This window comes from Ambystoma mexicanum, chromosome 1q (genome assembly GCF_040938575.1).
Source record: "Ambystoma mexicanum isolate Mex_15411 chromosome 1q, UKY_AmexF1_1, whole genome shotgun sequence".
NCBI lineage: Eukaryota > Metazoa > Chordata > Amphibia > Caudata > Ambystomatidae > Ambystoma > Ambystoma mexicanum.
In genome coordinates, this window is record NC_090922.1 from 1,307,061,826 (window position 1) to 1,307,089,143 (window position 27,318).

General features: G+C 45.5%; 1 protein-coding gene across 3 annotated transcripts in view; it reads left to right on the forward strand.

Moving 5' to 3' along the window:
- Positions 1-27,318, forward strand: part of GLIS1 (GLIS family zinc finger 1) — a 1,244,663-nt gene that overhangs the window by 481,868 nt on the left and 735,477 nt on the right. For all 3 annotated transcript variants that reach the window (XM_069642164.1, XM_069642165.1, XM_069642166.1), the window contains exon 3: positions 1,262-2,342. In XM_069642164.1, the coding sequence (XP_069498265.1) occupies positions 1,262-2,342 (1,081 nt within the window). The remainder of the gene's footprint in view (positions 1-1,261; positions 2,343-27,318) is intronic.

Below are 27,318 nucleotides of genomic sequence, written 5' to 3' on the forward strand. Positions count from 1 at the left end.
TTCCCTTCTGGCCCCTAAGGTTTGGAATGATTTGCCTCTTTCTGTCCGCTCCACCCCTTCTGTATCCTCTTTTTGATCATCTCTCAAGACCCATTCAGTTACTTCTCATGAACTGTTATTGATTATCATGTTCGCTTGATTGTACCCCTATTTACATTGTTCAGCGCTTTAGCAAAAGTGCAATATAAATGGAAATGAAAATGAGGGGGAAAGGAGGAGAGAGAGAGAAAGAGAGAGAGAGAGAGAGAGAGAGAGAGAGAGAGAGAGAGAATTAGTGAGAGTGCTAGAATGCCCTGTACAGCTAATTCCCCAGAAAAGCACCAAGGGTTTTGTAGGAAATAAAAGTGTGTATTCATTCTGAATTATATCAGAGTTCAAGATTTTAGGTAATCATTTGGGAAAATGAGTGCAAAGATGCACAAATAGCACGCTTTCACTTCGAAAGTTTTACATTGAAAATACATTGTAATCATGTTGATCACGCATAGAAGGACATTTTTTTGGCAACATTTAAAACATTGAAAACAAACAAATGTTACACTGCATTTTTGCTTTTTTGGTTTACGCAACTGTGCGCATTTGCACAATTGGGGAAATCGTGTTTGCCCATTCTGCCCCACACCCCACTTCTTCAACTCTCATCATTACATTCAAATTTTCTAACGTCAGGCCGGAAAGGTGTTTTTGAAAGATTCGCGGTCAAAAGTCGCAGTCATGGTTGAAGATGCCACATAAGGAAAGTAAGCTCTCACTGCTTCTCTTTACTCGTCGCGATTGCCAAACGAGTTCATGAAGATTTTTTCTGCTGCTCCTGAACAAGCTAAATACACGTGTAAAGGTTATACAGAAGTTTTAAGTGTTCCATTATCTATGCGACATTGTTATTTACATTTTTGTTCTTTTCATCATCAATGTTTTTGTAATTTGTATTGCAGGATGTTATGTTTTCAGGTGTCAATTTCAGTAATTTGACTTTGTGCGAAGCTCACCATATGCACTCCACGGATGTTCAAAAACATTTGTTTGCATTCATTCTCTCTTTTTGCCATTAAATGTTCAAAATATTCTAAGCCAGGGCCATGTTCATGCCCGATTTTTTGTACTATTTGCAAAGCTGTTTTCATCATTTGTCAAATGATCTAATCATATGAAAATTGAAGTATTCTCCTTGCATTGATTGCGAAAAATTGTCAATTGTGCTGAAAATAGATTCCATCTAAACTATGAGATGATAACATGTGTTTCCAAAACTGCCTTACAGGTCTGCCAGGTTTCAGGATTCAATGTGCGCCTCCTCGTACATGAACGGAACCCATCCGCCCCAGCACATCAAGCAAGAGACCCCACACGACTACAAAGCTCTGTCCGAGCTGTCCGCCGACAGAAGGATTGCTGAGGGGACGGAGCTGCACGCATCGAGCGGCCTCCACCCCGAAACAGACGCTATGAATAACTTTACAAATTCGCTTTCATCGTACCTGTTCAACAATGACCATAGCTCCTCCCCGGGCCCATTGTCACTTGGCAGCCCTCATCATTCAGCCAGGCTGCAGGCAAGCAACCTGAGGAAGAGGTGCCTCTCTGGGGCACCGTCGTCAGCCAAAGGCCTTGATATCACAGCAATCATTCGGACGTCGCAGGCCTCCCTGGTCACTTGCATGAATGGCCTGCGGACTAATTCAGATGGTGTTCCCTCTCATCCTGGGGGGATCAGTAACAATGGCACACTGAAATCCTCTCGCCCGCAGCCAGCCAACCTGTGCAATCTACCCTCCCCTACAGCGTGCCTGGTGCCCGCCTCCGGTGAACGCGCCAGGAGAGACTGCGAACAGCTACAAATGCAGGACGGAGAGGGAAATGCAAGCCTTAGTCTTATGATGAATGGCGCGATCTCTCAACAGGGCGCGTCGGACAGCAGGCAGAAACCGAGCTTCCTAAAACAAGAGCCCATAGATGACTTTGCCTCAGACACAGACCTCTTTCAGCATAACTCGGCACTACCACCCCCTTACCACCTGCACCAGCACTTAGGCCACCCTCAGGGCGCCCTGCCTCGTTTGCACAACCCCATGTCTCCAAAGTCCCTCCAACACCACGACGCGGACGAGTTGGAGCTCTGCCTCGGGAAGCAGGTGTGTCGTTGGATAGACTGCAACGCTGGTTACGACCAACAGGACGAACTGGTTCGGCATATTGAGAAGACGCACATCGATCAGCGCAAAGGGGAGGACTTCACCTGCTTCTGGGCAGGTTGCGTCCGCCGCTACAAACCTTTCAACGCCCGCTACAAACTGTTGATTCACATGCGGGTCCACTCTGGAGAAAAACCCAACAAATGTATGGTAAGTCTCGGTCCCGCCGGGTATCAAATGATTGTACGCAATACTGCCCGTTTTTCATGTGCGATATGTGTCTGGTGGAGCTATAATTTAAGCATAAGTCATTGGAACTCTGCCTGCAGCTTCTCATGAAGTAGCGAGGAAGACCATTTTGGGGAAGAGGTGTTGGGTAACAAATGTTGGTTTTAGAAAAAAAATCATTTTATTTCTATTGTATATGGCTTATAGTTCACATCTTGTTTCCATCTCATCATCATGTTTCCATTTCATCGTGTCTGGTCTACAAGGGATTTCCCGGTGGGGATTTCCCAATGGGCCTCTGCATCACAGGCCTCTTTTGTGTGGTCACCTATTTTATTTCCAAATTTTCTTATGGGGCAGGGGTTTGGTTGGCTGAAAATGTGTAAAATGGGGCCACTTTGAACACTATTTCCAGGGCCTCTTTTGGTTCCCAGCTCAGCCCTGTCCATCAGCAAAGCGTCATATATCCAGCATGCTAGATCAGTGTGAGCTGATGAAAAGAACTGATCCTTGGCTATTTGATGAAAGCTATTTACCAATAGTGTAATGCTGAAGACCTTCTGATCTTTTGGTTGTGCTTTTGAACCACAATAGGAAAAGTGATTGTTAGTGCTCCGCGCAGAGTATGCATACAGATGTTAGACAAAGAGGAGTGCAAGTGGCTGAAAAGGGGCATGGTTTGGAAGCAGGCAATGGGCCTCATTACGAGTTTGGAGGTAGCCATGCCGTTTTTAGCGGCATGGCTACCCCCAAACCCGGGTCTGGGTCCTGCAAAAGGGGACTTACCGGGCCATTCCGACGTTGGAGGGCCCAGTAGTTCCCTTTCACAGGACCCAGACCCGGTACGTCCCCATTCCCATTTGAGCCCCCATAGAGCTCAATGGAAATGGGGAGCATGCTAACAACGGACCCGTTAATGACTGACCCGTTGTAAGCATCCTGGTCTCCTAGCGGGTCCCTAGGAGTCCTCGTAATGTGGTGGCCCGGAATGAATGGTGCTGGTCCCTTACCGGCACCGTTCATTCGGCAGTCTCCAGCCTTGTAATGAGGCCCAACGTGTTTAAGTTGTGAGTTAGTCTTGGGATTCCTACAGCATCATTGGGATGCAAGTTCACATGTTCAGTTGCTTTTGGAATTCGATGTCTGCTGTCTGTGGGCCCTCCTGTGGATCGACACTATCTTTAGCGACTGGTTCGCTGGGAGGTGGCATCTGGCCGGTCATTAGCATTGATCAGTTTCAAACGAATTAACTGCTGCAATTGTGATTTCATCATACAGTTTTTTCCCCAACTTTTTTTCAGATGAAGTGTACATAGGAAAAAATAGCGAGTTGTCTTTATGAGTTCAGAATGTGCAGGCATGTTGGTCGCTGCTCAGTTTGACATTGCTTTCTTCCCAATCGTGTGTTCAAAAGGCCATTTTTGGGCAATTTGTAGTTTTGTCTCTTGTTCCAACAAATAACTTCTCTCGAAATTGGAAGAACATTTCTTGTGGAGTAGCAGTGTATAGCGTTTCATGAGTTAAACCAGGGAAAAAGGCCGAGGCAGGCAATGTGCACATTTATTGAAGAATACACGGATCAAAGCAGCACAGTCGAGCGCACCCTGGCTGTAAATCTAGTGAAACAACACCACAGAAAAGGGCAAAGAGGAAACGAAGAAGGCCTGGCTGTAAAGTTTTATCACTGAGTGCTAAATTGAAAAATGCAGGGGTATTTAATTATGGAACGCAGGGTAACCTAAAACCCGCAAAGCACACACGCCACTTGTATAAACAACCAAGCCAAGTGAAGAATTTACACCACTACACATTTTTATCGCTCTAATTTTGACCCACTTTTCCTAATAATTGCATTGTGGCTCTACTAACATAGTTTTACATTTTCTGCATGTTTTTTCTGCGTGTCGCTTGCGCCATGATTTTAAAGTGTTGCGCTTTGGTGCTCTTTTTATGTCACTTCGAACAGAGGAGCGAGAGACTTCAAACATGGGCCATAATCACAAAGAGAAAATCCCACGGAAAAACGCTTTGTGACTCAGGCCCACTTGTGGATGGGTGAAACCTACACCGCGCCATATTTCTTGTGCAGTGACAACCCCAAGTTCCTTTCACCTAACACACAGCTGACAGCCACAGTATTGTGTTGCATGTTCCTAGTATTACACTGCTTGTCACTCGGTGCTCCTAGAAATGTCATTCGACTGGATTCACCTAAAGGTATTTTATTTCAGTTATTAGGCTTTCAGCATATCAGTGGTCGCAGGTAACACATGCTAAATGTGTGCTTTTCATTTAAAAAAAGTTATGCTGATATCGCCTCCTGCTATCTGTTGGTGAAGGTAATCCTGTTGGCAAGTGCAGAGCAAATGGCGGAATGCCATCTTGGCAACCCTTTCTTTCGGTGGAATTTGGGGTTCTATGCCAGTTTTCGAAAATTCTCGTTATCCCTTTTTTAAGGTAATCCCTTATAGCTCAATCAATCTGCTCCATTTTCCCTGTATCCTTTGCAAACTGTCCTTACCTAACCCCAACCAAGACCATAACCCAGTCTCCTAACACATGTTTCTATACAAAATGTTAGTAATAATAATAATAATAATAATAATAATAATAATAATAATAATAATAATAATAATAATAAATAAAAAATAAAATTGGTCAACACAGATTTCTTATGTTGAGAAAACCTATTTGTCCCGAAACAATCGACAGACAATCAGAACCTCGGCTTTAGATGTCGATAAAGAAATCTTTGGGGACATCTTTCGTCAATAGCAACATATCATGAATGCTCTGGGCCTTACTGAGCGTCACTCCGATTGGGTGATTGCATTTGTTGTTTGCAGATGTAAAGCTACAATAACAGGTGTTTCTGCTGTACCATTAAATATCTCTAAGCTCTAAATTAGAAATAAGATATAAATTAGTAACAAGATCGCCATTACGCACATGGCCACCGCGCCACGAGACATTGCACAGTACTCAAAAGCTTTGAATTCATATAACTACTAACAGTGTAAAACTGGAGAAGCGATATTGGCCAGAACATACCTTATGAACAACACAAATGTTTGGTAAACTGTGAGATCGATACACCGTAAAATTGGAGTGCCGATATTGATCAGAAAAGACCTTATGTTATGTTTTTGTCACACACACATGTTTAATTTCAATTCTGCAATGACAGCTATTGGTTGTGGAACAGTATACACCACACATAGGCAAGATGTAAACAAGACGACAAAAAGTACGTTTTTCTCTTGGAGAAAGAGTATCAGAGGAGCGAGCTAAGGTAGTTTCCTTGGATATAGGGTTTTTGAGAAATAAAAAAAACATATGAAGATGTTTATCAACAATGATTTACCAAACATTGAATGAATTCATATGCTTGCGATTTACAGAACATTTGAATACATGCTGTAACCATCAATGTTGGGAATATTTGAAATAAATGCTAGAATGATGACAGAGTGATAATTAGGCTGCCGTTCGTTTTCTAAACATCAATTTGGTTTCCATTGTACAAGTGGAAGCACAATTTTAGTAACAATGTTTCAGCAACATTTATTGTGAAATAAAGAATGTTTGATGTTACAAACAACATTAATTTGCTCAGACAGGACTGCAGTATCATATTTCCACAACGTTTGAATAATTCTGGAATATTTTGTAGCGCTCGTAAAAGTTTGTGCTCTTTACTTTTAAGCAAAGAGCAACAAGCAGAGAAAACCAAAATTAGCCACATCCCGTATTATATCTTATGGAATACTAAAAGGTTAAAGTAGTTTACTGATGTCATTCACCTATAGTAGGAGCCAGAGCAATGGTAATATCACAGACATTTGAAAGACAAATAAAGGTGCTGTATTTACCCAACAATGCAGTTTCCCACTTCTCAAGAGAGATCAATTTGGCTAGAAGGGAAATGGCTTGGAAGAATGCCCGGCAAGCAGGGTGCTGCAGCGTGTAAAGTAGTGAAGTCCTTTCGAGTCCCGAAGTCGATCGCCCCTATTGTCACAGAAGAAACCCATATTATATGACAGCAAAACATATTGGCTGGATTTGAGGAACGGCTCACACTCTCTTTATTTTTATATATATATATATAAACTACGCCTACATCAACCGACAAGAACACTGAGATCAAGCACCGACATCCGCCTGGAACCAAAACCCTACAACAGAAGAAAACTCGGCGATCCTCTTTCTCTCACCAGGCACCGAAAACCTGGAATGACCTACCTAAGAATATACGGAACACAACAAACCACCTAGCATTCAGGAAACTCCTCAAATCATGGCTCTTCACAGCGTAACAACAACAGCAACGCACTAGAATGGCCACCCCACTAAAACTACAACGAAAATAACACCAACCTCGGCCACTCTCAAATGGACAAACACTGAACTCAAAGAACCGACCACATGACAGACCATACAATATCATGGGAAATAGCCACAAAAGGAGACCTCCAGAGACTGATCACATACTCAGACCCAGACGAAAGCACTAAATGTCTCACCCACTCCCCTCGGACGGACCATATGGAAACCGGTAGACACATTTAGATAGAAAGTTTGAGAGGAGTCCACTACACCAGCCCTAGCACCGAAGGAGAAGAATAGGCAGCCAACCCAGATTAAGGAATCCATCAGCATTAGAACACCTACAGAGCTGGCTAGAATAGAACGGCCAGGAACAATCATAACATCTACAAAGCGTGTTAGAACAGCACAGGGAGCGCCCCACATAAACCAAACCCTGCCAGGCGTAGCCCTTTTGCACAACCCGATGAAATTGGGAGGATTGGCGAGTGCCACACTCAGACAGATTTGTGAACTTCTCTTAACCTTCATACAAACCGACTAACAAAAAACTCAGCATTTCTGCAGACTTATCTCACTCAAAAATCTCACACAACCATCTCTCGCACAACAACCCGCACGCACTTCACAACACCGCAACAACACATAAACAACACCAACAGCACACGAGGACTGACATCGTATACCGAGTTGAAGCTGCCAACAGAACACCACTCCTCTCACTATCCTACTCCTGCTTCACCTACTAACCCATCCCACCTTATCGTTTACAGATCCACCAGAGCGCCTGGGGACCAACTGCGTTGGTGACGGTGCACGGTACAAATACCTTTAACATTTAACATTAACATTTTAATAAAGGTTTTCAAGGTTAAATATAATTATTGATGTATACAAATACTTATGAAACAAGGAAATACTGGGTATGATCCTAAAATATTATAATAGACCATGGTATATCTACTTGAATTCCCCAGCTACTGGATGCATACATCTAAAAAGCATCGGCAAAACCAGTCTGTTTGGCTTTGTATATGTAGAGCTTAAGGTTTATTTGTAAAGTCTCTGCAGGTCGCAGGACAATAAATACATTTTCGATAAAGTTGCAAGACAGGCATACTGGCATTTCCACTGCTTGTTATTGCAGATTTGCAATAAATAAGAAATCATATTTTGTGATTTGTATTTATTTGTATCAAGGGAATATTTCAAAGAAACTCTGTGGAAGAGCATGTATGGCACCTATTCCTGAGAGGCCAATCTCGTGGCAGGTGCATTGAACAGGCATTGGAGGAAGACACTGGGGGTGAGAGATGGGGATGATACTGACACAATATGTATCAACATAAAAGTGCCAGGTAGCCAACAGAACTTGAGCAAACTCCAAACCACCCAGAATAATGCCATTCGAGTGGCCTTGAACATCCCCCGCAACCACCACATTTCAGAAGCCAGAACCAACTTAAAGTGGTTACCTGTCAAACAGAGAATCTCCTTAAAAACACTTGCCCTAACGCACAAATGCCTGGCCAACAAAGCCCCGATCTATCTCTGTAGTCGGTTATCTCGCCACTCTACCGCCCGACCACTAAGAACTGCCCAGAGTCATTGTCTATCGATCCCCAGGTTTAAGCTTCAAAAAGCGGGGGGCACCAGCTTCCCTGGCCTAGCCTCTAAACTATGGAACAGCCTCCCTGCCACTATCAGAGCTGAAGATTCTTTCAACACCTTTAAGACCAAAACCAAATCTTGGCTCTTTGATCAGCAATAAGACATGCTTGGCGTCTGCCTCACATACTTTGGTCCGCTTCCTCTGATACTATTTCTGGCCTGCTACCGCTGTACTGTTAGTGTACTCCCTAGGGTATATCCTCTGTTTATTCCTAGTGGCTCTGTAATCTTTGTGATATATGTAATTAGAAAGATGGTTTAATATGCTGTTACTGTAAATTTTGTAATGTAATTTTATTGTCTGTATTTTTTTCCTGCAACTTTGTACAAATTGCGCCCTGATGCCCCCGGGCCTGATGGTTTGCGCGTTATAAATAAACAAAATACAAAATACAAATAATGGCTTCCAGATTGCCAAACTCCCTTTGTTCCGCTACATCCTTATTTGGGCATTCATTTCTCTGACCGACATCTATCATTCAAACTCCTGAAATCAGCAATGGTTATTGCCATACCTAAGAAGCCGTGATATTTGGAATAGACATTTCTACATTTTCTCTATGAATCATATAACAGTGTATTGTTGCACAGAATGGATGACAATGGATCGGGTGGAGTTAGTTAAGTGGCAGCGCAGTAGGGTGAGAGAAGGGCCGGTCTTTGGGTCAGACAGTGCAGACGGCTGCCTGATGTGTGAGCCTCTAGAGGGCGCCGGCCGCACCAGCAGTCCAAGAGAAATCTCACACAAAAATTAAGTTAGTGAAAAAATAATGTTAGACTAGTCTGACTAGGCATAGAGCGCATACAAGCAGACAGCAGTGTCTGCATTCCATTCCGTGCTTGCGCTGCTCCTGCAAAGCCAGGCCGCACCATGTTGATTTTAATGGATTGCTAGCAAGCATCCTCAGCTCAGGGCAGCAATAGCAACAGTGTTACTTTCACTTCCCCGGGAGGCGCCAACCAGCCAGGCCCCAGGCCTGGCCACACGTGCCCTCCTTCAGCACATGTGCTGCACTAACAGTCACACAGGGGGTTAATTGATTCGGCAGCCTGCCCTGCTGTGACCCTGTGTCAGTTGGTGTGCAAATTGCTGGAGGAATCGCGATCAAGGGAGGCCCAGCCAGGCAGGACGTATGTAGGCAGGTGCCCAGGCCAGCTAGGAGGAGCCCGAGCCCAGAGAAGCCATCCTTGTGCCAGCTGCCAGTGCCATTGCCAAGATTGACATAACGATGTTGTTGGTAAGTAACTGAACTCTAATATCACATGTATATATCCTATCTCTTATCTTTACCGACCATTATCTTGATGAGGTGGTTGTGTCTGTGTGTGCCTGTTGTGCCACTCTCTGAATTCGTCCCAGATGGAGTGTCCCGGTCCCCTCCAGGGGCCCCCGTCCTCAACTTGCAGTGCCGCCGCCCCCACGCTGCCCGGCCCCCACATGAAGCCTGTGCGGAAGGTGATGTGGGTGAACAGCTGGCTGGCTGGCTCTGGTTCACAGGCGCCAGACGGCCCTACCACACCCTGGGGCCCCAAGGCAGGTCGTCAGGAGCAACAGGGTCAGTAAAGCGAGTGTTAGAGGAAACCCATGGACACTGTTCACCATCCCTGGATGAGGCGCCCCTACTTCCCAATTGCACCCTTCTTCCCCGGCAGCCGCCTCTTCGACCAGCGCTTTGGCGAAGGACTCCTGGATACAGACCTGCTCCCTGAGTTCTCCGGCAGGCTCGTCCCTTACAGCCGCTTCCCGAGCATGCAGTTCCCTAGAGACTGGGCTATCAGAGGAACGCACCTTGTTGAACGCAGATTCACCATCAGCAACGGGTAATAATATAATCTGTGAGATCATGCAATGCTAGGCGTATTGATAGAAAGACGAGTCTCCGACCTTTTAGCCTCCCATCAAAGCTACTTACAGCAGCATTGACTAGTTGCGCTATACCACTGGGCTTCAGCACATTGGTCTAATAGACAGTTATACACATATCGCTGCAGCGGTGCATCAACCCATTGAGCTATATTTACACATACCTCTGCAGGCAGTGTTTTAATTTCAAAGTTGTATAAATTCGAATAAATGGCATAAAAAGTTGTCATTTTCTGCACTGGCTGATTATTATCATTCGTTAATAGAGCGTGCACTAGAACTGATTTGTGTCATGTGTTAAATTAATAGTGGAGTGGAGTCTATTCGTCTGGACGAAGGATAGATTGGGCCGGGGTGCAGATTCTGCTATTTTCACGGACAACTCCACGGTACTTGTTTAACCCACTTTATCGACCTCAGGCATATTAAAATTGCGAGTCGGCTCTGATGGGACGGATCCTGCGACATGCAGATATAGCTAGACATGTGGAACAAGGGCATTAAGGGCAGTGTTGTGCCCTCATCCCTCAATACAGTAGACCTATCCCAGAGTGCAAGGCGTATCCCCCACCCGCTCCCCAGGGGGACGGAATGATATCAGGTGGGGGGTCCTTCATAAAGGGAGTACAGTGTGTGCTTTCAATAGAAAACATGAGCAGATATGCATCTAGGGGGCACAGCAACAAAATGTTCAGGGGGGGGGGCTCTGCACAAAAAGGTTTGAATAACACTGCCCTAGTGACTCTGGCCAGATCCCAAGATCCGGCTACACATCTGGTGCCGGACCTCGGATCCGGCAAGAGCCCTCCCAATGACCAGCACTGCTTTTTGGGGGAGGCAAGGAGCACCCACACTAGGCGTGCCGTTCATGGCCAGTTACAATTTGCCCTCCCCACCTCCAATGCTCAGACCGTGACATTTGGGATGGTTGCTGGGCACAATGATTCTCTGTCTTCCTAGGTCCCGTGCCCAGCTGCCAGCCCAAATGTACTGAGTGCTGTGTGTTCTTCTTCGTTCTGTTCCAGCCCTGAGTGTGTTCACTAGTCCGACTTCATAAAGAAGTAGGACTAGTGAACGTGCTCAGTCAGGGCTGCAGCTGGAGGGGCACACAGGAGCAGTGTCTGGTCACCTTTGTTTCTGGGCATCTGTGATAAACTGTTGCTTTATTATACATGCCCCTAACAAAAAAAGTTGTGCCACAATAAGAAAGGGCTAGACTCACTTCCCCCAAATTCCAATCTAGCCAAGTATGATTTGTTGTACTACTTGGCTTGATTGTTTTTGGGGGACAGCCCAGGAACCGTGCCAGGGCCTTTTAACCTTTTTAAATGAAAGAGACCGCAAGCCTCATAGGGGGCCCTCAGCAACTGCCCACATGTTGCCAATCGGCAGTCTTGTAACACAGCAATATATTAATTTCTCTATACCCCCTTCTGCAGGCTTAAAATGTGCGCTTTGAAGCACTCACATTACAAGCTGTATTTTTTCTTTTTTCTTCCCACGGGATATACAGAAGTGTTATCACCTCATTGCCTATAGCACCTGATTCTCCTCATCAGCCACTTGCTGAAAAGAAGGGTTTAGTGCTCTTCTGTGGGCTTTCAGTGTTTAAGCTCCCTGCTGGCTGGCTGTCTTGTTGATAATTGTTAACCTTTCCTTTGTCGCCATTGTAATGTATGCACACCCACGGGTGCCTCAGATTGTTTTCTCTCTAAGCAGGGGGCCCCCTATAATCATGTTGAAATGGGCCCTCACACATTTTCAGTCCAGCCCGGGCCAGCAAGTGTAGGTCTTTCTTACTGTGGCATGACTTTTATTCTGGGCATCCTGTCCGGGACAGCAGTGTTTCTGTATGCTCCATGTCCCATTCTTGTCTGAATGTTGCAGGGAGAGTGTACAGAGTCATCATATGGGGGGCAGGAACAATTGTGTGTCAGTTCAGCATTCATTTTCCAATGTGTATTTGGGGGTGGGGGGAAAGTAGCTTATTTTGGGTTTGCACCCCTCCAATGCTGGATACTCCTCTGGCCATGGCTATTGGATGCAACTAGAATGGTGCAAAGAGCAGCAGCCCCTGAATGTGGAAGAACAGACATGCCTGGGACAACAGGCACGAGGCACTGCTCCTGCCCCTGCCAGGTGAGTACCTCTGCATCATTGTGTCCAGTGGGGTGGGGTGGGGTCTCTTGACAGCCACAAACCTTTCCCCCAGTGACGCTCTCAGGGCATCCGGTACAGTGTTGTCTCATCAAAAGTATAGTAGTTATGCTTATCCCATCTTTAAAAAATGTTAATACCCGTCCCATAAAATGTAAAATAGAATTCCAGCGAAGTACTGGTTTTGACTTATTAAACATATTGCAGCTGAAATACTGCGTTCATGTCATGAGAGCATTCTCGATTAATGGAAGACTCGCCAACAGTTAGCTCTGCTCTACTTAAAAGATGGTATGATTGTAAGTAGCAATAGGAAGAATGGATTTCAGAAAAGTGCTCTAAATGGTTTCTGAATGTCACTTGTGTGTTTATTGTGTGATGTTTTCTGTCTGCGCCATTAAGCCTCCGGCTCCCTGGTGCGCATTGTACATGGATTAAAGTAAAGGCAGCAGGGCAAGACGTAGGCAGCAAGTGCCCAGCCAGGAGGAGCCCAGCCCAGGAGTCACCCTTGTTCCGGGGCAGCTGCCTCTGCCAAGATTGGCACAACAGTGTCAGTGGGTGTCAAGTTAACCATTATAATTGGTAAATTACACACATTGAGGATTTATACAGAATTATTTGTTCTCTGGAAAGGATGCACCCCTGTGTCTTTCATGCTGCATAACACAATTGTCAGTAATTAATAAACACAACCCTGGGGAGCTACTTTGACCCTTTGTTTTTTATTTATTTTTTTATTTTTTATTATTAAGTTTATTGAATTTTATAGAAAACATACAAGCAACAAACTTATCAGCATTGTAATCGTAGAACTCATTGCATAGAATCCACACCCCATATCCATCCCCAACCTTCACAGAATCTAAAAAGCAAAACAGGCCAACTTATTATCACATGTCATCCAAAAACCCACCCCACATATCATCAAACAATTTCAACTTTTTGTTCCTGCGAAGGATAACCTTCTCAATTCTGGCCACTTGCCTCAAGTCCTCCTCCCATTCTGAACAGGTCGGTGTCTCATCACATTTCCATTTTCTCAAAACAATTTTTTTCGCAGAATTTGTAGCCCTAAAAAACCAGCATTTCTGTGGATAAGTGAGATCTTCCACTTTATCATCCTCACCCAAGATGATAGTGTTATAATCAAAATCCTCTTGCAGTAATAGAACCTCATTAATCTTTTCAGTGACACTCCTCCAAAATGTCCTCAGTTCATAACAGTCCCAGATCAAGTGTTCAAAGGAGCTGACATCATGCTTACACCTCCAACAGGACTCTGAGTCAATCATCCCTCTCGCATAAAGTCTCTGGGGAGTCCAAAACACTCTATTAAGAATTTTGATTTGGCGGCATTGTTCTCCAAGATTAATGGATGTCAGAGTTACGTTTTTACAAAGAAACCTCCACCTCTCCACAGTCATATCAGAGCCAAGGACCTCAGACCACTTAGTTAACAACCCCTCTGCTGGCGTGTACTGTTGGCTCAGATTTCTATATACTTTGGACGCCATACCACCTAATGTCTTATATTCAGGTAGCCATAACTGCCAACCACCGCCATCAACAGTTCTCTGGTTCCGCAGCAAACCTCTCAATTTTCTGTATTCACCCACTGTGCAGTCTCTGAGATCTTTAATTTGTGAAAGTCTTCTATAGCTGATCCATTTGCCGTCTTCCATCAGATCACTCAACCATAGTACACCACTCAGGAGCCAGTTCAACCACAATAGCTGCCTCCCATTCAGCAAAATACCTGGATTCAACCAGATAGGGATGTAATCATTATCACATACCTTACGCTTACTTTTCTTCCATAGTTCCCTCCAACAAGTTCTCAGGAATCTTGTCGGCGGAAATGAGCGATAACCAGATCCATCCACCGTGGACAGTATGGCCCTAGGCGGCAACGGAGAAGAACTACTTGATTCCGCCAGCGTCCAAACATCCTCCGAATCTTCAATAAATGGAACCAGATGCCTGGCTCCAAAGGCCAAATGATAATTCTCAAAGTCAGGAACCCCCAAACCTCCACAGTCTTGGGGCAGCTGCAATTTCCACAAGCTGAGGCGTGGCTGTTTGTTCTCCCAGAGAAAAGACTGGATTAAACTCTCAATTTTCCGCCAATGGCCCTTCTTTACGTCCAGGGGAAGCACACTGAGCACATAGTTGATTTGCGGTGTTGATGTCATTTTGATGGCATTCACTCTCCCCCAGAGACTCAATTTAAGTGCATTCCATCTCTTCAGGTCCACCTCCAAAGATTGAATCACATGTGTAATATTGACATCCATTATTTTCGAGACATCATTCGTTAGCCAAATCCCAAGGTATCTCATCTTATTCGGACACCACTTAAAGGGAAAACCCTGCATCTTCAAAACAGTGAAAGTGGTTGATGCCGGCAGCGCTTCCGACTTGGTCCAATTGATCTTGTATCCAGAAACCTTGTTGAACACATCGATCAACTCCATCAGCACAGGAATGGAGCTCTCCACATTCTGAACCACCACCAGCATGTCATCCGCATACAACCAAACTTTCTGGGAGGCTGCACCAAAGCGTAGGCCCTCAATTCTATCCTCTTCTCTTATCCTCACAGCCAGCAATTTCATGGCAATCACAAACAGAATTGGCGACAGTGGACAGCCTTGCCTCGTCCCTCTCCCAAGTTCAAAAATGCCCGAGTCCATGCCATTAGTTCGAACACAAGCAGTCGGCCGGGAATACAGCAGTCTTATCCATCCGATCATGGTATCTCCAAAACCAAAGCCTTTCAATGTACTTAAAAGATATGTCCATTCAATACGGTCGAAAGCTTTCTCAGCATCCAAGGACAACGTCACCACATCATTATGGTGTTCTTTGCTTTCATACAGTGTCAGCAACAATCTTCTCACATTTTCTGAAACATGTCTGCCTTTTACAAATCCAGATTGGCCTACATCTATGATATCCATCAGCGCATTCTCAATCCTCAAAGCTAACGCCTTGGCGAAAATCTTGTTGTCCGTGTTCAATAAACTGATCGGCCTATAGCTGCCAGTTTTCACTGGTGATCGTCCCTCCTTCAGAAAAACGGAGATTGAAGCATGTCTTGTTGAACTTGGAAGGCACCCATTCCTCAAAGAGGCGCGCAGCATCTCTAGCATCAAAGCAAACACCTCTTCTGGGAAAATTTTGAAAAGTTCAGCTGGTAGCCCATCCGGGCCTGGACACTTCCCAGAATTCAGCGCATAAGCAGCCAACCTGAGATCCTCCACGTTCAAATCTCTTTCCATACACTCCAAGGATTCCAAACTCACTTTCTTCAGATGGCAGTCATCAATGAATTGACCAATTGTACGCTCAGATAAGTTGATCTCTGAAGAGTACAGGGTTTTATAATACGACAGAAATGCTGCATTAATCTCCACAGGATCAAAAGTCACCAACCCATCCTGTCTTTCCACTGCATTGACAGATCTGCCACTGTCCATAACCCTCAACCGATGTGCCAGAAGTCGATCACATTTTTCTCCTTTTTCATAGTAGTTGCTTTTGGTTCTAAAAAGCAACCACTCAGCCTTCGAAGAATACAAATCTTCCAATCGTCTCCTTTTCTGCTTCAATATTTTAATAGTCTCATCTGAAAAGTTTTGCATATTATTTCTCTCAAGATCCTGAATGTCCACAATAAGCTTTTTCACTTCTGCATCTCTCATTTTTTTCTTTTTGCTGGTCAAACCAATCAACAATCCTCGCATATATGTTTTGAAGGCTTCCCACACAAACTCCACCCTGACTTCACCAGTCCAATTCACAGATATAAAGAATCTCGCTTCTTGAACAATTTTGTCCACAATTTCATCGTCGTCCAAGAGGGAGACATTCATCCGCCAGGTGTTAGACCTAGGAACCGGGAAGGTCAATCGCAAGTCTATGGAGATTGGAGCATGGTCCGAAACAAGTAGTGATCCGATGTTACCCCTTTGGAATGATTGTGTACAGAGGCCAGAGGTCATAAAGAGGTCAATTCTCGAATAAGCATTATGCCTTGCAGAGAAGAAAGTATATTGTCTCGTAGAAGGGTTTTGCAATCTCCAAACATCTGTGAGGTTCCATTCATCAATTAGTCTCTTTAATGCTGTTCTTTTCAGAGCGTTGGCATTGTCCACACCCCCCACACTTTTATCAAGTCCAGGTTCTAAAACCACATTGAAGTCCCCTCCAAAAATCACATTAATCGCATTTACATTCTGCAACATTTGCGTTAAAGCTACAAAAAAACTACCATCACCCCCATTCGGAGCATATATATTGCAGAAACAATACTGAGCATCCTGAATATGTGCAGTGACACATACTATTCTTCCATCCCCATCCTTCACACACTTCACCCCAGTGATCTGGAGATTCTTCCTAAAAAGAATACACACACCCCTAGAACCAGTAGTGAACGATGAACCATAAACATCACCAACCCACTCCTTTTTCCACTTATCTATATCCACATCTAACAAATGAGTCTCCTGAAGCATCGCGACATCCACCCCATCTCCCCTAGTTTACTCAAAATCACCTTCCTCTTGACAGCACAATGTGCACCATTCACATTCCAAGATACCACTCTGAAATTCCTCTGATAAGTGTAAGACATTGCTAGATCCCGTTTCCCAATCCTTGCAATGAATTCACAAGACACAATACTACCTAAACCTATAGTCAAGTAAAGAAATAAAATAAAAAATAAAAAAAACACACTCCTGTGCTTGAACCACCCAACCATCCAGAACATCCCTTCCAGCTACACGCTGAAAGGGACTACCCCCCTCCCTCCCTTAGGCCAGCCTATAGAAAGCCCATAAAGGGTGTCACAGACCACATTTGGTCAAATTCAAATGAAGTTGAAAATACAATTTGGTCTACAGGAATTCCCACAACTCTCCAGCAAATGAAAGCACAAATAAGAGCATTCCTGAATAGATGCAACATCCCCTACTCAAAAACGCTAAATACCACACCATGTGTCAATCACATGCCTAGACAAAACCTGAATTCTCTTATTATAACCATCAACGAATCACACTAATCCACCTACCGTCACAACCATCAGTGTAAACATCACAAATCCCAACTACTGCGGGCATGCTGAGCAATTGAGCGTGAATCATCACTAGAAAGTGTGAGCAAGTGTACAGAGAGTTGCAAAATACCTGTGTCGCTGCACCCTACCAAATGAGATTAGAAGCCAGATACAGCATTAAACTTTTCCATGGCATTCACACACCAATCCATGACTATCCCGGTGGCCTTACCACTCACCTTGCCAAGCATAATAATCAGAATCTCCGGTATTTCCTGGACACTACATTCCCCCATGTGACTTCCATGGCACAAAACTGAAACCCCCACCATGTTAATCCAAATGTACTGTATAACTGGGCACTCCAGATATAACGTGTTGGCACATCACTCATTGCGCTTTGAGAATGGAATCAAACCCTCTCCAACGTAAGCATTACTGCAAAAAAAAACCTAATAGAAAATTCTGTCTGTGATTTGGTAAGTAGACAGAGGTGCACAGTCATATCTTAACCATAGGCCTCGTCGGTGTTCACATTAGATGACAGCACTATTACATTCTCACAGCTGATTTCGTTACTGCACGAAAGGAAACGTACCCATGCAAAGTAAAAGGTGTAGACTACAGTGGAACCCCAGGTACCCAATAGTGACAACTCTCACCTTCTTTATGCAGTGATGGTAATGGCATACAGTTGGCTTCGTTATTACAGTACAAGTACATGTCAAATATACCCCACTCAGCATGTCAGGGGTGTGCAACCAGGACAAGAACAACTGTTACATATGCAGGGGATTAGCATTGGGCAGCATACTCGCAAACGTGGCATTCCTTCATCTAATTCTGGCTATGGAAACACATTACAATGTGATCAACGTACCACTGCAGTCCGGGATAAAGCCGTTCAAAGAGCATTCCCCTCCCCTCAGCCACAACACATGCACCCCAGCCTCTACACCCACTGTGCCCCCCAAACACCTGAGCATGCAGCAAGGCACATTGCCCGGAACACGCGTGCTGCGGCCCCAAAGGAGAACGCGCCACTACGCCTTACCTCAAATGTGCGTCAACAGTGGCCGGTCACACGCATCCACCAATCCAACACACCACTGCCGGCAAGACTCTGAAGGGTGTCGCACGGCCGACATTTCCGGACAGCACGACACCTCCCGCACTCCGTCCAAACAAAAACAAGCACCATCACCTATAAAAAATCTATAGAGCGCGTACTGCCGTAGAGTAAAGCACCCATTATCCGAGCCCACATCAAGCCTACGCTCGAGCAAAAAACCGTTACAGCATATTTGAAACATTAATAACGCTCTGATACCTAAACAAACCAATTCCCATCTAACAAATTCAGGAAAAAATGAATCAATAAAGAAAAGTAACCTTACATCTTCACAGCTTCATACATCATGCATCACATCAATCTGCAATACTATTATCCAAGTTTAAGCCCCCAGCCCTCAGCCACTTTTCAGCTTCAACTGGATCCTCTGTGGTTTTGACACCTGATCCAAAAAATATCTTCAGTGTCGCTGGTTTCACCAGCAGAGTTTTAATCCCCTTTTCTTGTGCCAAAGCTTTTGCACTTTTGAACGCCTTCCTCATTTCCACTATTTCCTTAGGGAAATCTGGATAGATCGCCAATTGATCTCCATTTAGCAGAAGTTTTCCTTTTTCTCTCGCAGCCTTTAAAATCCTTTCCTTTGCACTCACTCTGGACATCACCATGATGATCTGTCTTGGTTTTCCGGCCTGGACCAGCTTACCAGCTCTAAAGGAGTAATCCATGTCCATTTCTTTTAGGATGTTGTTACCCAAAGTTGCCTCCAGTACTCCTCTGACTCTGTGATCGAGGTTTTTGTCCAAAGCAGGGTCTTCACTCACACCCAGCAAGCGCAAGTTCAAGTTCCTTTGATCAGCCTCCAACATCAGGTTCCTCCTCTTCAAATCAGAAACTTCATATCTCAACTCCTTGTAGGCCCTATAACTCCCTGCAACCTCCGTGGCCAAGGTTGTATTTTCTGCTTCCACTTTGGTGACTCTATTCTCCAGGTGACCGACTTGAGAGGACAATTCACTGAGGGTAAACTTCATTTCCTTCACATCCTGGGCAATCTGGAGAAGCAGTGCATACATGTCACCATTCTCTGAACTCTCACCCATCTTCTCCCCTTGTTTAGCTTTTTTGGAGTTGGGGTTGTCAGGGATCTCAATCTTCTTCTTTGATATCAGCGCAGGATTCATTTTTCTCAATTTCCAATATTATTATTATCCATAGGCTGGGAGGGAGCAGGAGCAGTTGGTTTAAGCTGCTGCCTTGTTCACCAACATTCCAGAATCTCCTACTTGGACAAAGTGTTTCTTACTCACCGCAGGATGTGTGGCCTGGGGCATTTCGTGGAGGGGAAAGCTAAAGGCTTGTGGTGTGCATTGCATGGACCCGTGGCTGGTGGCTTTATTTGTGAGCTCTAACCACAGCTGGGCCGTCTTAACAGCTCATTCATTATAAGTGCTTTAACCAGACCTTCCAGGATTTTGCGGCATGAAATGGCAAATTTTGCGGCATTAAATGGAAAATTTTGCAGCACAAACCTTTATTTATTGCAGCATTTTTGCAGGAAATTTTCTATTAACTGGAGGGTGCAAGGTTGCCACATTGCAGGAAAGAGACAGAGTGCAAGGCTACAAGAGAGCCAGGGTATCATTATTATGTATCTTTTGTATTAATTTAATAGGAAGAGTCTGAGATGTCTCTGGCTTGGCAGAAAAGTGTTTGATTTGGCTACATGTTTGGTTTAACGTGCATGCCTATTTAATAGTATTAACTAAATTGATCATTATCAGTTGTAATGCTGAAAATATTTCCCTTCTATGTTCTCCAATCCCCCAAACACCCACACCCCTCTCTCACCAACACACATCACACATCTCACCAACTGCCCATCATAACTTGCATTCCTGAGTCGAGGATATGCTATTTTTAGGCAACCCATTTTTGGAAATGAGCAGGTCACCTTATTCTTAAAGGTGACCGGTGCGTTTCCACCGGCTTGAGCTGTAGCGCAAATTGTGTGCTGGCCAGCTGCCTTGAAAAGGGTTTCTGGGTTGTTTGACCGAAGTGTCATTATTTGCAGCGGAATTGACTGTAGTCCATTTCGCCGCAAATTGATTTGCACTTCAGTCAAACAACCCAAAATTTACCTTTCACCACCACCCCATTCCCTTCCCTTCCCTACTTAACTGCTTGGTCGCTGCCGCTTCCCCTGCAGCCCTGCAATGTCAGATCCGTCCCTCTAACGCAGGTTGGATCCGAATCAAGTTATTTTCATTTTTTTTTTAGTCTGCCTCCAATTTGTAGGAAGTGGGGGACACCCCTGCAACCCCCAAGCCCAAAAATACTGAACATGGGGAGCGGGTGACACCCCTGCAACACATGTTCGGTATTTAAAAAATCGATCGAATTGTACTGGCCCAAATAGGTCCAATTGTACCATTCAATTTATTTTTGTCGGTCAAAATGGGTAGTACCTTCAATAGAAGCGCTCTTCCGATAGTGTTCTGCAAGCTCCCAGCGCCTTTCACAGGGACATGCCTTTCAGGGGCATGCCACTGTAAAATGCGACCCAAAAAATGCATTTTGCCCCCAGTCACACCAGTCCCGACATTAGATTAGCCCCCAACCTTTTCTAGACCTTGCAACGCCCCTGCAGGGTTGCCTACAATTTCTGCACATTTAAAAGTGCACCTTGTTTGGAAATGTGGGATGCGCTTTTAAGTTGGCAGAAACGCCACCTAATTTGCTCAATGAGGTCAAACGTATAGGAGGGTGCTACGCTACTAATGGAAGAACATCAGAGAATATTTTCAGAAGGGTAAATATGTACATAAGCACGCGTCCAATGTGAAACGCAAATAAACGTGAGCAACGATTTTGAAAACGGGGCAAGGGCGCGGTGTTTGGCGCCGTCCCCGGAGGGACTCTTCTTGCTTCCTGGTTTGGCCACGCCCCCCCTGGTATTTCAGCGCCTTCCTCACCCCGCAGCGGTGAAGCCCGCGGCGGGGCAAGGGCGCGGTGTTTGGCGCCGTCCCCGGAGGGACTCTTCTTGCTTCCTGGTTTGGCCACGCCCCCCCTGGTATTTCAGCGCCTTCCTCACCCCGCAGCGGTGAAGCCCGCGGCGGGGCAAGGGCGCGGTGTTTGGCGCCGTCCCCGGAGGGACTCTTCTTGCTTCCTGGTTTGGCCACGCGCCCCCTGGTATTTCAGCGCCTTCCTCACCCCGCAGCGGTGAAGCCCGCGGCGGGGCAAGGGCGCGGTGTTTGGCGCCGTCCCCGGAGGGACTCTTCTTGCTTCCTGGTTTGGCCACGCCCCCCCTGGTATTTCAGCGCCTTCCTCACCCCGCAGCGGTGAAGCCCGCGGCGGGGCAAGGGCGCGGTGTTTGGCGCCGTCCCCGGAGGGACTCTTCTTGCTTCCTGGTTTGGCCACGCCCCCCCTGGTATTTCAGCGCCTTCCTCACCCCGCAGCGGTGAAGCCCGCGGCGGGGCAAGGGCGCGGTGTTTGGCGCCGTCCCCGGAGGGACTCTTCTTGCTTCCTGGTTTGGCCACGCCCCCCCTGGTATTTCAGCGCCTTCCTCACCCCGCAGCGGTGAAGCCCGCGGCGGGGCAAGGGCGCGGTGTTTGGCGCCGTCCCCGGAGGGACTCTTCTTGCTTCCTGGTTTGGCCACGCCCCCCCTGGTATTTCAGCGCCTTCCTCACCCCGCAGCGGTGAAGCCCGCGGCGGGGCAAGGGCGCGGTGTTTGGCGCCGCGTGGTGTTCGGCGCAGCTGGTGTTGAAGCAGGAAGACTCGCGGACTGGTATTGGACACTGAATTTGGAGGTGAGCAACGGGAGGTAGACGGTGGCAGAGGTGTGAGGTGTGTGGTGGGCCCCCCTAAAGACATCTGGAAACAGAAGCCTCACAGGATCTAACCATGGAGCAGCCGTCTTCTGACCCTTTATCCCTGTTCCCCTCGCCACTCTTCTGTCCACCAGTCCCTTGCCCTGTCCCCCTCCTGCAGAAATCCCAGCGCAAGACTCTGGTGCTAAGGAGACAGCGCCCTCAGGGGGTGCCCCTTCTACCCACCACCACCATAGCCACTACTACTACTACAGGCATTACTATGGGGCCACACGCCGGTCTGTTTGCCACTAAGTCCACTGCCACCCAGTCTCCGTCTTGGCCCGTCACATCAGCAGGGACACATTACCTGCCCCCAATACCGGCCCAGCAGCACCTGGGGAGCCAAGGTACTCGGCATAACCTTCAGGATGGTCGGTCCAACCTCTCTCGGGTTGCCAGCATAGTTGCTGGCGGTAAATCGGAATCAAGTCCTTCCCTTATTCAAAGCTTGGTTCCGGCCCTGGCCACAACCCTCGATAATTTTATCCATGGTACCCCTTCAGCTATTGTGACTTCCGCACTGGTTGTGGGGGACAGTTTGTCACTAAGTGCCCAAAGTGCTCAAAGCACCTCCTTAAGCTCCCATGACAGCTCGTGGAGTGATGTACTCTCGTCTACCAGTTATGGGTCTAGCCCCTCCCCCCTCCGTTTGACCCCACCTCGGATGATCGAGGCCATTAACCAACTTTCTGATGTCAGCAACCCTGAGTGCTATTCGACCTCCAAACGATCTCCAGAGGAGGCGCCCCGTGATAGGGGGTGCGGGTGTGGGTGTAATAAAGTTCTGGCGGAGCTGGCCAGCATTAAGGCTCTGTTACAAACTTTGCTCGAGGGCCAATGGAAGGGAGGTGGAACTGTCCAGGTAGAGGAGCTCAAGGTCACCACTTCAGCTGTTGCAGGGCACAAGTTCTTATCCCTGGAAAATTCTCTGGAATGTACACCGGTACTGGTCCCCCTGATATTGCCTGCTGCCAAAGGGTCTGTTGTTCACCTGGCACAAGGGGAATCGCCCGTTAATAACTGCCTCTGCGACCCCCATGCCACCATCAGAGAGGATAGCAGGGTCCCTGATCCGAGCCCAATGTCTTTGTCATCGGTGGTGCCGGTCTCTTCCTCCATGGGCCCCGATTGCACTGAGTCGAAAGCCCTGGGTCCGCAGAAGTCTGGGTACCAGCACAAGCTACTGAAACAAGGAAAGTTCCAACGCCCTACAGTCTTCCTTCAGGGGGTGCCCAAACTGGCAGTAAATAAGACAGAGCCCAAGGATGCCCTACTCAATAAATGTCTATTTTGGATGAAAACCTCTGGAGGCTGCCCGTTTGTCCGTAGAGAAGCTCTGGTGGGGTGCCGTAGAATTCCCAGTTTGGGCAAGAATAACCTGGACTGCATCAAATTGACATTTTGGGATCGCAGCACAGCAAACAGGGTTCTGGGAAGCTGTGGGCGGGCGGGCCAATCATCCAAGAGTGGGATCTCAATCAGCATGCTCCCTTTTTTCAGCTCTGTTGTCCCACCCAGATCTGCGGTAGTAAATTCGGGGGTCCTCTCTAGTAACTGTCCCCTCACAGGGGCAAATTTGACAACCTTGGGCCCAAGGTGCCATGGGAATTGGTTGAAGCAAGGGGTTGGTGGGACCTGACTACCGGCCCAAAGAACTGTTTAGGGTCTCCCAGGAAGGGGATGGCTTGTTTGAATTGCCCTGATGTCTTTCTTATACTTTCTGTGGACTTTTTGTAATTTTGCACCAGAATTGTATTTTTGTTTTAGAATTGTCTTGCAGGATGTACTTTGATGGTCCTTTCGGGCCGAATAAAGTTGTTTGATGATGATGAAATAATTGAGGATAGGTGGTGGCCAGTGTACCAGATGTCATTTAATGGACCTTTTGAAAAATCAATATGGTACGATGTTCAGTTAATTAAGGTCAGATTTAGAATGGCTTGTTCAAAGATGATCTGTTGATGATTGCAATTGTGCTGTGTACTTTGAAGCAGGTCACTGCTTTCAATGGAGGTGGGGATCCATTTTGTAATGAATTCACAAACATTGGCTTCTCTATCGTACATTCCCATGGGTGTCATTTTAAGTGGGGGAAAATGTGTTCGTCCCCCCAACCTTCATGGCACATCATTTTGTAGCCCTCATTTGGCAAGGGTCCCTTTCCATTGTACAGTCCCTTATTTTGCCTGGCCCGCAAAACTTCAAGAGGGATGGTCCATAATTTATTAGGTCCACAACTCTCCATACAAAATTATCAGGGGATTCCAAACGTGCACCATTCTGTGCCAAGAGAGACAGCCTCACCTGATGGGCAAGGAGATGAGAGGATCCTATTTAAGATTCTCTGGGAATTGTAGCTGCTCTAGCACCTCCTGACAGGTATCGAGGTACTTGTTGGAAGCCATCATGGATTTGTTTGCCATATTCTTATAGAAATTATGGTCTTTGAAGTTTCTTTGTGTTTCCTCAAACCATAGCCATTTTGTATTTATTATCACTGCAGAATTACCCCGTCTTCCAGTCGTATTACTTAAAGGCCATTTAGGTGCACCGTTTGTGACGTCAAACATGCAGTCAGACCTTTTTATTAACTTAGGCCTAGTACAATGTACTTACCGTCATCACCTCCACTTTCATCCAGGCTCGCGTGGCACCTTTTGTTTCAGGTCTCCTTGTCTGAACTCACTCATCCCCCTTTCTTGAATCGCATATGGCCTAACTCAACAATTCATACTTCAGGGGTCAATAGCAAGCCTAGCAAAATCTGTTATTCCACGGCTTGACAGTCAGGAATCTGGCATGAAGCGCTATACATACATGGGCTATTTATGTATCATTCAAATTAATAACACAAGACAAAAGGGCCTATAGGGTATATCAATTCTCTCTAACACATCAGTCTTGCAATATATTCATTTCTCTATTTTCGTTCTGGGGCTTTAAATGTGCGCTTTGCAGCGCTTGCATTACGAGCTGCATTCTCTCTTCCCATTGGATATACAGAAGTACCTTCTAACAATGGTTCCCCCACAACAGTCATTTGCTGACAAAGAAGGGCTTAGAGCTCTTCAGTGGAAATTTCGTGTTTAGGCTGCCTGGTGGCTGTCTGTCTCGTGATAATCGGTGGCTATTTACCTTATCTTTTTTACCATTGTAATGTATGTATACTGCACCCCACGTGTGCTTCAGACGGTTTTCACTTTAAGGAAGGAGCCGCCAACAATCATGTTGAAATGGGCACGCACACATTTTCAGTCGGGCCTGCTTGAGTAGAGTGATCACCACCAATCTACGGTGTGTGTGCCTCTATTTTATAGTGTCGTGACTCAGCCTTGCACGAGAGTACAGTGTTCTGTATGGAAGTTTTGCAAATGCAGTAATGATAATGATTTGGTGTTTATATAGAGCTAATTCTGTATTGAGTGCCCTATTTACAACATTCGTAACATACAATTTTTGTTTTCATTTTTGGGGGGGCGCCAACAATGCTTTCTGCCTGGGGTGCAATCTGGTGTAAGACCGGCCCACTCACACTAAATTTGACATTTTTTAGAAGTGTACTTTATATATCAATCTGCATTAAAAAAGCTCGCTTAGTACAATACAATGCGGAACAAAATCATAAGCTGCGTTCACAAAAAAGATGCACACAAACCCCGGTCTCCCCTGCAGCTTTATAAAACATCATGAAAATGACTACATTATTTTGCAGAAACAATAAGCTGTTAAAGAAAAAGTTCTCCTTGCATATAGTGCAAAGATCCATCAAGTTCAGCAAAGTTGTACAATACAAGGAAAATGAACACAGTATATAACGTAATCTTGTGATTAATTTACTATAACACATCATTACATACTTTTTTTTAAATTTTTTTTTATTTGTTTTGGCTTAAGCCTTTACAAAAATAATACAAAATTGTTAGCATAAAACACATAAAAATTACATTAAATTTCATTGTTTTCCCCCAACCCTGCCAATTTTCTATTTTTCAGCTAGATCAATTTTTTGAAGACTTTTATCCTTTATTTTATTTTGTTAGATGATCAGTCCATTTTCTGTTATCACCTGGATTGCTGCAAACGTCAAAACTGCGTTGCTTCCTGAGGTAATTCTGTCCCAAAAGAGGTCTGAAATTATATCTTCCTCTCTCCACACAAAGTCTCTGAAAAGTCTTAGTCGTTGAGGCCATGTGCCTTCACATTCCATTAGAACCTGCCTTAATGTTTGTTTGGCAGGGTTGATGCAGATTGAACATAGTTTTTTTGCCACGTCCCCTTGGTTGCGCTTTTCCAGAACAGCCCCACACTGGACAAGGTTCAGTCTCATTCTAAGAAAGTCTGAGCGCAGTTTCCTGTTTGGGGATTTTAGTAGATAGCAAGAGAGACACCCAAGCTTCTTTTCTCCCTTCAAAAATGGATTTTGAGTTGGTTTATCTCTTACTCTCTCTACTGTTTCGATCCAATCCAATTGTTCTAGTCTTCTTTTCATTTTGAGTGGGCTTAGGATTAAGGTCTCTTTGTTTATATCTAAAGTCTTCAGTCTTTCCAGTGTTCTCGCCTCTAACAAGGTGAGGATAGTTGATTTTTTTTGCAATGTTTCATGTCTGAGGTCTCCATACAGTGTCGAGTCCTTGCTTGTTGCTATTTCTCGAGACAATGTAATCAGCTTCCAGTCTGCCATACAGTTCAGTGATTTTAGACCTAGCTCAAATCTCAAGCTTTTTGAGGAGGCACAGTTTGGGAGACCCAGAGCTTTTTTCCATAGGCGGCCCTCAAAATTGTCCCAGTTTATGAACCAAAGATCGGGTTTGGCTTCTAAACCATACAGGATGACTGGGACCACTTTGGCAAGGTAGAACTTTACCAATGGGAGAATAGAAAATTTACAGAGTTTATAGTTTAATTTGATCATTTGTGATGTGAATTGTGTTACT